General features: G+C 37.7%; 1 protein-coding gene across 3 annotated transcripts in view; it reads left to right on the top strand.

The window, feature by feature from the left end:
• The window catches only part of LRRK2 (leucine rich repeat kinase 2), a 144,177-nt gene that overhangs the window by 116,581 nt on the left and 13,211 nt on the right, over nucleotides 1-14,385 (top strand). For 2 of the 3 annotated variants that reach the window (XM_058743103.1, XM_058743104.1), the window contains 3 exons: nucleotides 1,275-1,445; nucleotides 2,678-2,778; nucleotides 14,074-14,268. In XM_058743103.1, the coding sequence (XP_058599086.1) occupies nucleotides 1,275-1,445; nucleotides 2,678-2,778; nucleotides 14,074-14,268 (467 nt within the window). Of the gene's footprint in view, nucleotides 1-1,274; nucleotides 1,446-2,677; nucleotides 2,779-3,317; nucleotides 3,551-14,073; nucleotides 14,269-14,385 lie in introns of those variants that run through there. The other variant, XM_058743106.1, reaches the window with a different exon arrangement.

Raw genomic sequence — 14,385 nt, 5'->3', positions numbered from 1 at the left:
TTCATTATTTCCCTGGCTACATATTTAAACTACAGTAACAATCCTGTATGTTCATTATAGAAAATTTAGAAGTATAAAAAATTAAAAAAGGGTAAATAAAAGCTACCCATAATTTTAGCACATGGATAATAATCATTATTACATTCAGATATATTGGCAAACTGTTTATTTTGAAAATGTTTAAGTCTACAGAAAAGCTGAAAGTATAGTACAATATACACCTATATGCCCTTGACATGGATTATTAACTGTATGCCACACTGTTCTTTCTCTCACTTTATTTGTATATGAATTTGAGACATGAAATTAAATTGCAGACATCATGCTGCCATGCCTAAAAATACTGACATGTATTTCCTTAGAATAAGGATGTTTGTTTCCATAATCACAATACCATTATCATATCTAAGAAAATGAACTCAGCTGATTTTTTTTTCACATATTTGATAAATTTCTGTCCTTTAGGATTTATGTCCTACGTGTCATCTTAAAAATGATTTTTAAGTTAATGCATAGTGCACATTTAACCAATTTCCTTAAATAGTTGGATTTCATTAATTGTTGATATTTTTACTATTATGAATCATGTTAAAATTACTCTTTTTTTTTTGAAGAATTTAAAAGCAATTTATTTCTATTGTGAAATGAGAAGTTTTATTTACCTTTAAAAGAGTTTCAGTAATGAACCAGCACCTGAGAGAGAGGGCTTTTATTTGTTTTTTAGTCATGGTTTAATTTTTATTTTTCCATTGGGTAGGAAGAGCTGAATCACAAGCCCTGGAAATAATGAGGGCATTGGACTTTAGTCAGGTTAAAGTGACTTGGAGTGAAGTCTAGAAATCTTGTCCCTCCTGACCCCTCCTTTGTTTGCAACACTTTCCTGGGAATAGTTATTTTTAGGAATGAGAAAAATGATATAGGTTTTTTCCCCCTTATTAGACTTACTTTAATTATGAAGCATGATTTAATAATCATTATTGGATGTTTATCCTTATTATTTTTCAAGATCAATCTTGAGGTGAAATGTAGCACATGGCTGTTAACTGGCTACATGTCTCCTTATAAGAGGACATAGCCTGGTATAGAGCTCATCTCCTTGACTCTTCATCAGCATATATGCCTAAGAATATTCCTTCTTGGGTGTATGGGCTCTAGTGTTGGGCATATATATATATTTTTAATATGAAGTTTATTGTCAGATTGGTTTCCATACAACACCCAGTGCTCATCCCAACAGGATGGGCATATTTATTAATATATCTGCTTCCTTTCAGGGTTTCGTGCACCTGAAGTTGCAAGAGGAAATGTTATTTATAACCAGCAGGCTGATGTTTATTCATTTGGCTTACTACTCTATGACATCTTGACAACTGGAGGTAGAATAGCAGAGGGTTTGAAGTTTCCAAATGAGTTTGATGAACTGGCAATACAAGGGAAATTACCTGGTAGGTGTTATTTTATGTGCAATAAAGATTATTATTTTTAATATCAGCAGCTTTCTTTCCAAGTTATTTAATTGTGGTTGTAGACTTAATTCATTTCACAACTGATGATTTTTTGTTTAGCGCATGAATATTCTTAATTCCTGTGGCACAATAAAAATCACATGAGAAAGATAGCAGTTTCAGGCTTTTTAAAAATATCCCAAATTCATATTAATGTATTTGGTATTAAATTTAGAAGAATATTCAGAAAAGGAAATTGCTGTTGGAGCTCAATGCTTAGTGATTTCTGTTCTTATAAAGAGTTACTATGTGCTCATTAGCCTGGAGTGTTTTCATGTTCTTGGAGGGAGATAATTTATATGCAGCAATGGAAGGTTGAATTATTTATAATAATAATTTTTAGTAGTAAATATTAATAAGAATTAGTAAATGTTTAGTGAGATCAGATCTCATTTTGAATGGTTGTCTCATGTTTTTAAGAAATTCTAGGATGTTGTCATTCATTCCTTAACTATTACTTCAGTTCCCCTTACAAAATACTCTTTTAAATGTATGTAGCTGTTTTTCATATTTTCTGCTTTTTCTTTCACTTAAGGAATATTTTTGAGTGTATGCTATGTTCCAGGTACAGAGAATATAGCTTTAACTACCTTCTTTTGGGGGACCTTTAAAGATGCCCACTAAAAGAAAATTTATTATTATTCGGATAAACTTTCAACACAATCTAGATCATCACCCTTATTTTACCAGTTATCTTTCCAGTGACAATTCCCAGGTCTGTGGTTTATACCAACCAGAAGAACGGCATACCTCTTATAAAAAAGAAATGTGCACAAACTGACTGTAGGTATATGAGGATTAAATGCTTGCCAAATTTAAGTATTAAAATTAAAAGTAATTCCACAGAAGTCTAATTATTATATGCACAAAATTTTTTTCACAGTATTTGTGAAATGCAGGTGTGGAATGAAAATCTGTTATTCAATTGGTATTTGTGTCTTTTTTTTATATAATAAAAAATCAGGAAGTCTTTTTTGATGTCTCTAGTAGAGATTAGGCTAGAAAAATTATCTTTAAGTTTGTGATATAAATAGATCCATAATACATATAGAATTATGGAGATCAGAGTATTTCTTTGCATGGTCTGGGCCTCTCATACACAATGAAAGGAAATGAAATAGTTGTTCTGGTTTGTTTAATGTTCTAGCATGATATGTTTTTGAATGTTTTAGATCCAGTTAAAGAATATGGTTGTGCCCCATGGCCTATGGTGGAGAAGTTAATTAAAAAGTGTTTGAAAGAAAATCCTCAAGAAAGGCCTACTTCTGCCCAGGTATGATTATAGTCAAAATTTATCAACATTTTATACAGAACATCAATATATGTATACACATATATAACCTTCACATATATATTCAGATATATAAGTAAACATACACATACAGTTTAAAACAGTCATAATGCAAAACTATATTCCCCACCACCCATGGCACAAAATAAAGAGCATTGCTAACACCCTGGAAGCCCCCATATGCTTCTTCCTGATTGTATCACTCTCCTTTCCCTAGAGATGTAGTCACTTTCTAACTTTGGAGATAATCCCTGCTTTTCTTTTCCTTATGTTTGCTATCCAGTTTAGTTTCCTGCATTCATCTTCTAGTTAAAATGGAATTGTAATCATGTCATGTACGAAGATATTTTCAGTTGCTCTTCTAACCTTATTTTGTAAGCTTTATGGAGGTTGTTAAACATAGCCATTGATTATTTACAGTGCTGTTCCATTGTACTGTATCTATCTATGGGTATTGGTATTGTTTCCAGGTTTTTGTTATTATGAACAGTACTGCTATGACTATGGTTGTACTTTTCTAGTGCAGAATGTATGAGAGTTGCTTTGTGGTATATACCTGAGTTGAATTGCAGAATCATAGAATATATGAATATCCGTATTATTTTCTGAAGAAGCCGTACCAGCTTAACACTTCTATTACCTGGATGTGAGTGTGGCCATTTCTCTATATATTCTCCCTAAATTTTAGTGCTATCTGGGTTCTTAATTTTTTCAAATATACTGTCTTATGTATTGATTTACATTTTCCTAAATACTACTAAGGATGACGATGTCTTTAGATATTCATTGGTTATATATGTATTTACCCTTATGGGAAATACCTGTTCATTATTTTGCCGATTTTTCTGTGGGATTATTTGCATAGAAATAAAATGAGTAAAAGAAAAAAAAAAGAAATACTAATCCCTCGTTGGTTATATATACTGCAAATTTCTTTTCTGAATTTGTAGTTTGTCTTTTTATTTCCTGTAGGGTGCCTCTTGATGAATAGAATTTCTTAATTTTAATACAGATAAATTTAACAACCCTTTTAATGGTTATTACCATTATGAGGTCCTGTTTTAAGACGTCCTCATCTCTCCTAGAGTCACACAAATATTTATCTATGGCTTCTTCAAAGTGGTTAAAAGTTTTGCTTTTGGGGGCGCCTGGGTGATTCAGTCAGTTAAGCATCCCAACTCTTGATTTTGGCTCAGGTCATGATCCTAGTGTTGTGGGACTGAGCCCTATGTCAGGCTCTGTGCTGAGTATGGTGCCTGCTTAGGATTCTCTGTCTCTCCCTCTGCTCCTCTCCCCTGCTCATGTGCTCTTTTTCTGAAAAGAAAAAAAAAACTGTTTTGCTTTTGACATTTAAGTTCTTAACCCATTAGGAATTGAAATTTTTATCTGGATCCAGTTTTTTTCCATATGGATAACTAAATTTTCCAGCTTTATTTATTAAATAGTTTCTTCCTTTTTTTTCTGTTGATCGTTTCCCCCTAGTTTTACTCTTTATTTATTTTTTATTTTTTATTTATTTATTTATTTATTTATTTATTTATTTATTTTTTAATATATGAAATTTACTGTCAAATTGGTTTCCATACAACACCCAGTGCTCATCCCAAAAGGTGCCCTCCTCAATACCCATCACCCACCCTGCCCTCCCTCCCACCCCCCATCAACCCTCAGTTTGTTCTCAGTTTTTAACAGTCTCTTATGCTTTGGCTCTCTCCCACTCTAACCTCTTTTTTTTTTTTTTTTTCCCTTCCCCTCCCCCATGGGTTTCTGTTACGTTTCTCAGGATCCACATAAGAGTGAAACCATATGGTATCTGTCTTTCTCTGTATGGCTTATTTCACTTAGCATCACACTCTCCAGTTCCATCCACGTTGCTACAAAAGGCCATATTTCATTCTTTCTCATTGCCACGTAGTATTCCATTGTGTATATAAACCACAATTTCTTTATCCATTCATCAGTTGATGGACATTTAGGCTCTTTCCATAATTTGGCTATTGTTGAGAGTGCTGCTATAAACATTGGGGTACAAGTGCCCCTATGCATCAGTACTCCTGTATCCCTTGGATAAATTCCTAGCAGTGCTATTGCTGGGTCATAGGGTAGGTCTATTTTTAATTTTTTGAGGAACCTCCACACTGCTTTCCAGAGCGGCTGCACCAATTTGCATTCCCACCAACAGTGCAAGAGGGTTCCCGTCTCTCCACATCCTCTCCAGCATCTATAGTCTCCTGATTTCTTCATTTTGGCCACTCTGACTGGCGTGAGGTGGTATCTGAGTGTGGTTTTGATTTGTATTTCCCTGATGAGGAGCGACGTTGAACATCTTTTCATGTGCCTGTTGGCCATCCGGATGTCTTCTTTAGAGAAGTGTCTATTCATGTTTTCTGCCCATTTCTTCACTGGGTTATTTGTTTTTCGGGTGTGGAGTTTGATGAGCTCTTTATAGATTTTGGATACTAGCCCTTTGTCCGATGTGTCATTTGCAAATATCTTTTCCCATTCCGTTGGTTGCCTTTTAGTTTTGTTGGTTGTTTCCTTTGCTGTGCAGAAGCTTTTTATCTTCATAAGGTCCCAGTAATTCACTTTTGCTTTTAATTCCCTTGCCTTTGGGGATGTGCCGAGTAAGAGATTGCTACGGCTGAGGTCAGAGAGGTCTTTTCCTGCTTTCTCCTCTAAGGTTTTGATGGTTTCCTGTCTCACATTCAGGTCCTTTATCCATTTTGAGTTTATTTTTGTGAATGGTGTGAGAAAGTGGTCTAGTTTCAACCTTCTGCATGTTGCTGTCCAGTTCTCCCAGCACCATTTGTTAAAGAGACTGTCTTTTTTCCATTGGATGTTCTTTCCTGCTTTGTCAAAAATGAGTTGGCCATACGTTTGTGGGTCTAGTTCTGGGGTTTCTATTCGATTCCATTGGTCTATGTGTCTGTTTTTATGCCAATACCATGCTGTCTTGATGATGACAGCTTTGTAGTAGAGGCTAAAGTCTGGGATTGTGATGCCTCCTGCTTTGGTCTTCTTCTTCAAAATTACTTTGGCTATTCGGGGCCTTTTGTGGTTCCATATGAATTTTAGGATTGCTTGTTCTAGTTTCGAGAAGAATGCTGGTGCAATTTTGATTGGGATTGCATTGAATGTGTAGATAGCTTTGGGTAGTATTGACATTTTGACAATATTTATTCTTCCAATCCATGAGCAGGGAATGTCTTTCCATTTCTTTATATCTTCTTCAATTACCTGCATAAGCTTTCTATAGTTTTCAGCATACAGATCTTTTACATCTTTGGTTAGATTTATTCCTAGGTATTTTATGCTTCTTGGTGCAATTGTGAATGGGATCAGTTTCTTTATTTGTCTTTCTGTTGCTTCATTGTTAGTGTATAAGAATGCAACTGATTTCTGTACATTGATTTTGTATCCGGCAACTTTGCTGAATTCATGTATCAGTTCTAGCAGACTTTTGGTGGAGTCTATCGGATTTTCCATGTATAATATCATGTCATCTGCAAAAAGCGAAAGCTTGACTTCATCTTTGCCAATTTGGATGCCTTTGATTTCCTTTTATTGTCTGATTGCTGATGCTAGAACTTCCAGCACTATATTAAACAGCAGCGGTGAGAGTGGGCATCCCTGTCGTGTTCCTGATCTCAGGGAAAAAGCTCTCAGTTTTTCCCCATTGAGGATGATGTTAGCTGTGGGCTTTTCATAAATGGCTTTTATGATCTTTAAGTATGTTCCTTCTATCCCGACTTTCTCAAGGGTTTTTATTAAGAAAGGGTGCTGGATTTTGTCAAAGGCCTTTTCTGCATCGATTGACAGGATCATATGGTTCTTCTCTTTTTTTTTGTTAATGTGATGTATCACGTTGATCGATTTGCGAATGTTGAACCAGCCCTGCATCCCAGGAATGAATCCCACTTGATCATGGTGAATAATTCTTTTTATATGCTGTTGAATTCGATTTGCTAGTATCTTATTGAGAATTTTTGCATCCATATTCATCAGGGATATTGGCCTGTAGTTCTCTTTTTTTACTGGGTCTCTGTCTGGTTTAGGAATCAAAGTAATACTGGCTTCATAGAATGAGTCTGGAAGTTTTCCTTCCCTTTCTATTTCTTGGAATAGCTTGAGAAGGATAGGTATTATCTCTGCTTTAAACGTCTGGTAGAACTCCCCTGTGAAGCCATTTGGTCCTGGACTCTTATTTGTTGGGAGATTTTTGATAACCGATTCAATTTCTTCGCTGGTTATGGGTCTGTTCAAGCTTTCTATTTCCTCCTGATTGAGTTTTGGAAGAGTGTGGGTGTTTAGGAATTTGTCCATTTCTTCCAGGTTGTCCAATTTGTTGGCATATAATTTTTCATAGTATTCCCTGATAATTGTTTGTATCTCTGAGGGATTGGTTGTAATAATTCCATTTTCATTCATGATTTTATCTATTTGGGTCATCTCCCTTTTCTTTTTGAGAAGCCTGGCTAGAGGTTTGTCAATTTTGTTTATTTTTTCAAAAAACCAACTCTTGGTTTCGTTGATCTGCTCTACAGTTTTTTTAGATTCTATATTGTTTATTTCTGCTCTGATCTTTATGATTTCTCTTCTTCTGCTGGGTTTAGGCTGCCTTTGCTGTTCTGCCTCTATTTCCTTTAGGTGTGCTGTTAGATTTTGTATTTGGGATTTTTCTTGTTTCTTGAGATAGGCCTGGATTGCAATGTATTTTCCTCTCAGGACTGCCTTCGCTGCGTCCCAAAGTGTTTGGATTGTTGTATTTTCATTTTCGTTTGTTTCCATATATTTTTTAATTTCTTCTCTAATTGCCTGGTTGACCCACTCATTCGTTAGTAGGGTGTTCTTTAACCTCCATGCTTTTGGAGGTTTTCCAGACTTTTTCCTGTGGTTGATTTCAAGCTTCATAGCATTGTGGTCTGAAAGTATGCATGGTATAATTTCAATTCTTGTAAACTTATGAAGGGCTGTTTTGTGACCCAGTATATGATCTATCTTGGAGAATGTTCCATGTGCACTCGAGAAGAAAGTCTATTCTGTTGCTTTGGGATGCAGAGTTCTAAATATATCTGTCAAGTCCATCTGATCCAATGTATCATTCAGGGCCCTTGTTTCTTTATTGACTGTGTGTCTAGATGATCTATCCATTTCTGTAAGTGGTGTGTTAAAGTCCCCTGCAATGACCACATTCTTATCAATAAGGTTGCTTATGTTTATGAGTAACTGTTTTATATATCTGGGGGCTCCGGTATTTGGCGCATAGACATTTATAATTGTTAGCTCTTCCTGATGGATAGACCCTGTAATTATTATATAATGCCCTTCTTCATCTCTTGTTACAGCCTTTAATTTAAAGTCTAGTTTGTCTGATATAAGTATGGCCACTCCAGCTTTCTTTTGGCTTCCAGTAGCATGATAAATAGTTCTCCATCCCCTCACTCTCAATCTAAAGGTGTCCTCAGATCTCAAATGAGTCTCTTGTAGACAGCAAATAGATGGGTCTTGTTTTTTTATCCATTCTGATACCCTATGTCTTTTGGTTGGCTCATTTAATCCATTTACATTCAGTGTTATTATAGAAAGATACGGGTTTAGAGTCATTGTGATGTCTGTATGTTTTATGCTTGTAGTGATGTCTCTGGTACTTTGTCTCACAGGATCCCCCTTAGGATCTCTTGTAGGGCTGGTTTCGTGGTGACAAATTCCTTCAGTTTTTGTTTGTTTGGGAAGACCTTTATCTCTCCTTCTATTCTAAATGACAGACTTGCTGGATAAAGGATTCTCGGCTGCATATTTTTTCTGTTTAGCACACTGAAGATATCGTGCCAAGCCTTTCTGGCCTGCCAAGTTTCAAAGGAGAGATCAGTCACGAGTCTTATAGGTCTCCCTTTATATGTGAGGGCATGTTTATCCCTTGCTGCTTTCAGAATTTTCTCTTTATCCTTGTATTTTGCCAGTTTCACTATGATATGTCGTGCAGAAGATCGATTCAAGTTACGTCTGAAGGGAGTTCTCTGTGCCTCTTGGATTTCAATGCCTTTTTCCTTCCCCAGTTCAGGGAAGTTCTCAGCTATAATTTCTTCAAGTACCCCTTCAGCACCTTTCCCTCTCTCTTCCTCCTCTGGAATACCAATTATGCGTATATTATTTCTTTTTAGTGTATCACTTAGTTCTCTAATTTTCCCCTCATACTCCTGGATTTTTTTATCTCTCTTTCTTTCAGCTTCCTCTTTCTCCATAACTTTATCTTCTAGTTCACCTATTCTCTCCTCTGCCTCTTCAATCCGAGCCGTCGTGGTTTCCATTTTGTTTTGCATTTCATTTAAAGCGTTTTTCAGCTCCTCGTGACTGTTCCTTAGTCCCTTGATCTCTGTAGCAAGAGATTCTCTGCTGTCCTGTATACTGTTTTCAAGCCCAGCGATTAATTATATGACTATTATTCTAAATTCACTTTCTGTTATATTATTTAAATCCTTTTTGATCAGTTCATTAGCTGTTGTTATTTCCTGGAGATTCTTCTGAGGGGAATTCTTCCGTTTGGTCATTTTGGACAGTCCCTGGAGTGGTGAGGACCCGCAGGGCACTTCCCCTGTGCTGTGGTGTATAACTGGAGTTGGTGGGCGGGGCCGCAGTCCGACCTGATGTCTGCCCCCAGCCCCCCGCTGGGGCCACAGTCAGACTGGTGTGTGCCTTCTCTTCCCCTCTCCTAGGGGCGGGATTCACTGTGGGGTGGCGTGGCCCGTCTGGTCTACTTGCACACTGCCAGGCTTGTGGTGCTGGGGAGCTGGCGTATTAGCTGGGGTGGGTAGGCAAGGTGCACGGGGGCGGGAGGGGCAGGCTTAGCTCGCTTCTCCTTAGGTGATCCACTTCAGGAGGGGCCCTGTGGCAGCGGGAGGGAGTCAGATCCGCTGCCGGAGGTTTGGCTCCGCAGAAGCACAGAGTTGGGTGTTTGCACGGAGCGAGCAAGTTCCCTGGCAGGAACTGGTTCTCTTTGGGATTTAGGCTGGGGGATGGGCGGGGGAGATGGCGCTGGCGAGCGCCTTTGTTCCCCGCCAAGCTGAGCTCTGCCGTCCGGGGGCTCAGCAGCTCTCCCTCCCTTTGTCCTCCAGCCTTCCCGCTTTCTGAGCAGAGCTGTTAACTTCTGACCTCCCAGACGCTAAGTCGCGCTTGCTGTCGGAACACAGTCCGTCCGGCCCCTCCGCTTTTGCCAGCCCGACTCGGGGGCTCTGCTTGGCCGGCGAGCCGCCCCTCCGCCCCGGCTCCCTCCTGCCAGTCCGTGGAGCGCGCACCGCCTCGCCGCCCTTCCTACCCTCTTCCGTGGGCCTCTCGTCTGCGCTTGGCTCCGGAGACTCCGTTCTGCTAATCCTCTGGCGGTTTTCTGGGTTCTTTAGGCAGGTGTAGGTGGAATCTAAGTGATCAGCAGGACGCGCGGTGAGCCCAGCGTCCTCCTACGCCGCCATCTTCCGGAACTCCTCGACAAACTAGACTTGTCAGTGTCTGGCTCATCCCTTGACAACAGCTAAATCTTCAGAGTGCTTCCCGTGAGACACTGCTTCCGGCATCCAAAAAGTAGTTTTACTCTTTAATTTGTCAGATACTCACACATCCACACAGATGTTCTCTTCCATTGGTCAACTTATATGTTCTTCCTCTAATACTATCCTGTGTTAATTCCTGTCACTTTATAAATCTCGTTTCTCTACTTATTTTTCTTCTCTAGGAATGCTTTAGCTTTCTTGGATTTAGTTTTTCTATATAAATTTTAAAATCACTTTGTCAACTTTTATGAAAAAACCTATTGTGACTTGGATTGGCCTTACATTGAATCTGCAGACAATTTGGGGAGGATTTTATCTTCATTACATTAAGTTTTTCTATTCTTGAATGTGGGTTATCTTTCTATTTATGTTTTCTTGTCTTTCAATAAAGTTTTATGATTTTGCATACAGGTCTTTCACATTTTTTTCTTAATTTTCTTGCTGCAAATTGCTTTAAACTCAGTTCCTGGTTTGAGATTTTTTTTTTTTTTTTGAACTACCTAGGCGATGGGAATCTGGTCTACAAATGTTCATGAGAACAAGCTTTTGAATAACAATTTCTCAGGGTTCTTTTCCTTCCTTCCCCTTTGTCAAAGGCAACTTTCCTCATACCAGTGAAAGTGGAAGCATGGGGTGGCTTTATTTCTGGTTCTCATTTACTCTGAATATGTAGTCCTTTGGGGTTCCAGATTTATGGGAACAGGCTTTTATTGGACTCCACTTTGGGAATGCTCTAGATTTAAACTTCTTTCTTGCGGGCTGATAAGATATCAGAAACCACACATCAGTTTTGCCTTCAATAGACAAATGCCTTTAAGGAAATATCTGGCTTTAAGTTTCAGTTGACCTCTCTGTCTTTCATTGGATTCTTTCACTAATATTTTGTCCTGATAAGTCCTATGATGTTGTCAGATCTTTAATATTTTTAAGAGATTAAAAAATAATTTCCTTAGCATTTTAAGTTACTTTTAGATGGGTGGCTTGTCCAAATAACCTTTCCCACCATATTATCAGAAGTAAATTTTTTACTGTGTCTTAATGTTTATTTATTTTTGAGAGAGAGAGAGATAGAGCATGAGTGGGGAGGGACAGGGAGAGAGGGAGACACAGAATGCGAAGCAGGCTCCAGGCTCTGAGCTGTCAGCACAGAGACCAATGCGGGGCTCAAACTCACAGACCGCAAGATCATGACCTGAGCTGAAGTCGGATGCTTAACCGACTGAGCCATCCAGGCGCCCCCTTATTGTGTTTTAAACTGAAAAATATTTTAATAGATCAAAATAAGAGCTCTCTTTATGTTGTGGACTCTTGATTTTGTATCATAATTTATTGAAAATTTTTTGTTCAACTTTAATTTTTTTAACGTTTATTTATTTTTGAGACAGAGAGAGACAGAGCATGAACTGGGGGAGTGCCAGAGAGAGAGGGAGACACAGAATCCAAAGCAGGCTCCAGCTCTGAGCTGTCAGCACAGAACCCGATGCAGGGCTCGAACTCACAGAGCGCGAGATCATGACCTGAGCCGAAGTCGGACGCTTAACCGACTGAGCCACCCAGGCGCCCCGAAAATTTTTTGTTCAGCTTTAAAATGTTTACTCAAAAATAGCTGAATACATATGCTGATTTTATCAAGAATTATGTAATTATCTTGGCTACTTTCCCTACCTTCCCCTTCCTAATTTTATTGAGACATAATTGACATAAACACTATGTTAGTTTTAGATTTACAACATGATGATTTGATACATGTATGTATTCTGAAATTATTACCACAGTCAGTTTCGTTAACAGTCATTACCTCAAAGTTATAATTTTTTTCTTATGTTAATAACTCTTAAGATCTACTCTCTTAGCAACTTTCAAATATGCTCTGTGATATTGTTAACATTAGTCACCATGCTATACATTACATCCCTGTCTTATAACTGGAAATTTGTACCGTTTGACCCGCTTCGCCCATTTTACCCACTCCCATGCCCTGCCTTTCACAACCACCAGTCCATTTTCTGTATCTGGAAGCTTTGTTTTGTTTATTTTATTTTATTCTTTTTTAGGTCCCACTTATATAAGTGATACAGTACAGTATCTGTCTTTTCTGTTTGATGTATTTTGCTTAACATTATACCCTCAAGGTCCACCCATGCTATTGCAAATGGCAAAATTTCCTTCTTATTTAATGGCTGAATAATATTCCATTGTGTGTATAGGTGCATACATACATATATACATATACGTATATATCTTATTTTCTTTATCCGTTCATCCATTTATGGACACTTAGGTTGCTTCCATGTTTTGGCTATTGTGAATCATGCTGCAGTGAACATGGGGGTGCAGATATCCTTTAAACATAAATGCTTTCATTTGCTTTAAATTTATACCCAGAAATAAAAGTTGGATGGTTTTTCTCTTTATAATTTTTTGAGAAATTGCATACTGTTTTCCATAGCGGTTGCAGCAATTTACATTCCCACCAACAGTGTACAGGGAATCCTTTTTCTCCACATCCTTGCTAGCCCTTCTTTTTTCTGTCTTTTTGATAGTAGCCATTCTGACAGGTGTGAAGTGATATCTCATGGTGGTTTTGATTTGCATTTCTGATGATTAGTGATGTGCACTTTTTCATATACAAGCTGGCCATTTGTATGTCTACTTGTCTTTAAATTTTGGTTATAACTGGTATTCATCACATAGACTTCTTGTATTTTTAATTTGTTTTTCACAGTAAAATTTCCATAGCTTAATTATTATTTTATTCTTTACTCCTTTTTAATTTCATTCATTATTTTGAGAGAGAGAGTGTGACTGGCTGACAAGCAGAGAGAGAGAGAGGGAGAAAACGAATCCCATGCAGTTTCCACACTATCAGCACAGAGCCCGAGGTGGACCTTGACCCCCAAACTGTGAGATCAGACCTGAGCCAAAACCAAGAGTCAGACACTTAACCAGTTGAGCCATCCAGGCGCCCCTACTCTATTCTCCTTTTATTTTCAACAATACTTCACCTTGGTTTTTTTTGTTTTTTTGTGGTTTTTTTGTAGTATATGATAGTATTTGACTTTGACCTACCCACTTAATCTTTAAATACAGTATATATTAGACAAGATGGGTAAACTCCTTACCTTTGTCAGGTGAGACACTGAGAGAATAAGGAGCTTTCTCTGCATCTCATGAGTGGAAGGCAAGTGGCTGTATCGTGGCTCTAATGCCACTCTCCTGAGTCCTGGTTCTGTTTTCTTACAGTTCTCTTCCCCACCCCCACCCTGTCTCTCTTGTTCTTTAGTGCTTCAAGGAAAAGCATTAAAACAGAATCTAGAATTGATTTGTGAATTTCATTACCAAAGATCAAAATTTCTTTTCCCTGCAACTGGCAGAAAGTCTATTCTGTTGTTGGCCTGTGTTTATCTGTAACATGATGTGGCTCTGCAGTATAGAGTTGAATGTTGAATAGCTCCAGTCTATACTACATTTCTGTTCAGTTGGCACTTTTGGGATTTTCTCTTTTTTCAAGTTACAAAACATACATACAAAAGAGTATATTTTATGCTTAGTCTAAAACTAAGTATTATTTTAATGTAATTTTATCTGTAGTTTGGATTATTAATCTTGTTGCTTGGATTAGATCACAGTTAACAGTTATAACATGCAGTTCTACGTTGTGCACAATAATATGATCTTTCAAGAGGACACGTGTTAACTTGATGCATATTGTTTTGTTGTTTATAAACTTTCTCAGGTCTTTGACATTTTGAATTCAGCTGAGTTAATCTGTCTGATGAGACATATATCAATACCTAAAAACTTTATAGTTGAATGCATGGTTGCTACAAATCATAACATCAAGAGTGCAAGCATCTGGCTGGGCTGTGGGCACACTGACAAAGGACAGCTCTCATTTCTTGACTTAAATATGGAAAAACACACTTCTGAGGTAAATCAAAATACTCTTTAAATTACAAATACTTTAGAAAATTTATTTTGCAGGTTATGCTAAAGAATGTATCAGTTAAAAAGTTACTTAGAAAGAAGTGAAGTGAAAGCAATGTAG

Source organism: Neofelis nebulosa, chromosome 8 (genome assembly GCF_028018385.1).
Source record: "Neofelis nebulosa isolate mNeoNeb1 chromosome 8, mNeoNeb1.pri, whole genome shotgun sequence".
Lineage (NCBI taxonomy): Eukaryota > Metazoa > Chordata > Mammalia > Carnivora > Felidae > Neofelis > Neofelis nebulosa.
This window is presented reverse-complemented; position numbering and strand designations above follow the sequence as displayed.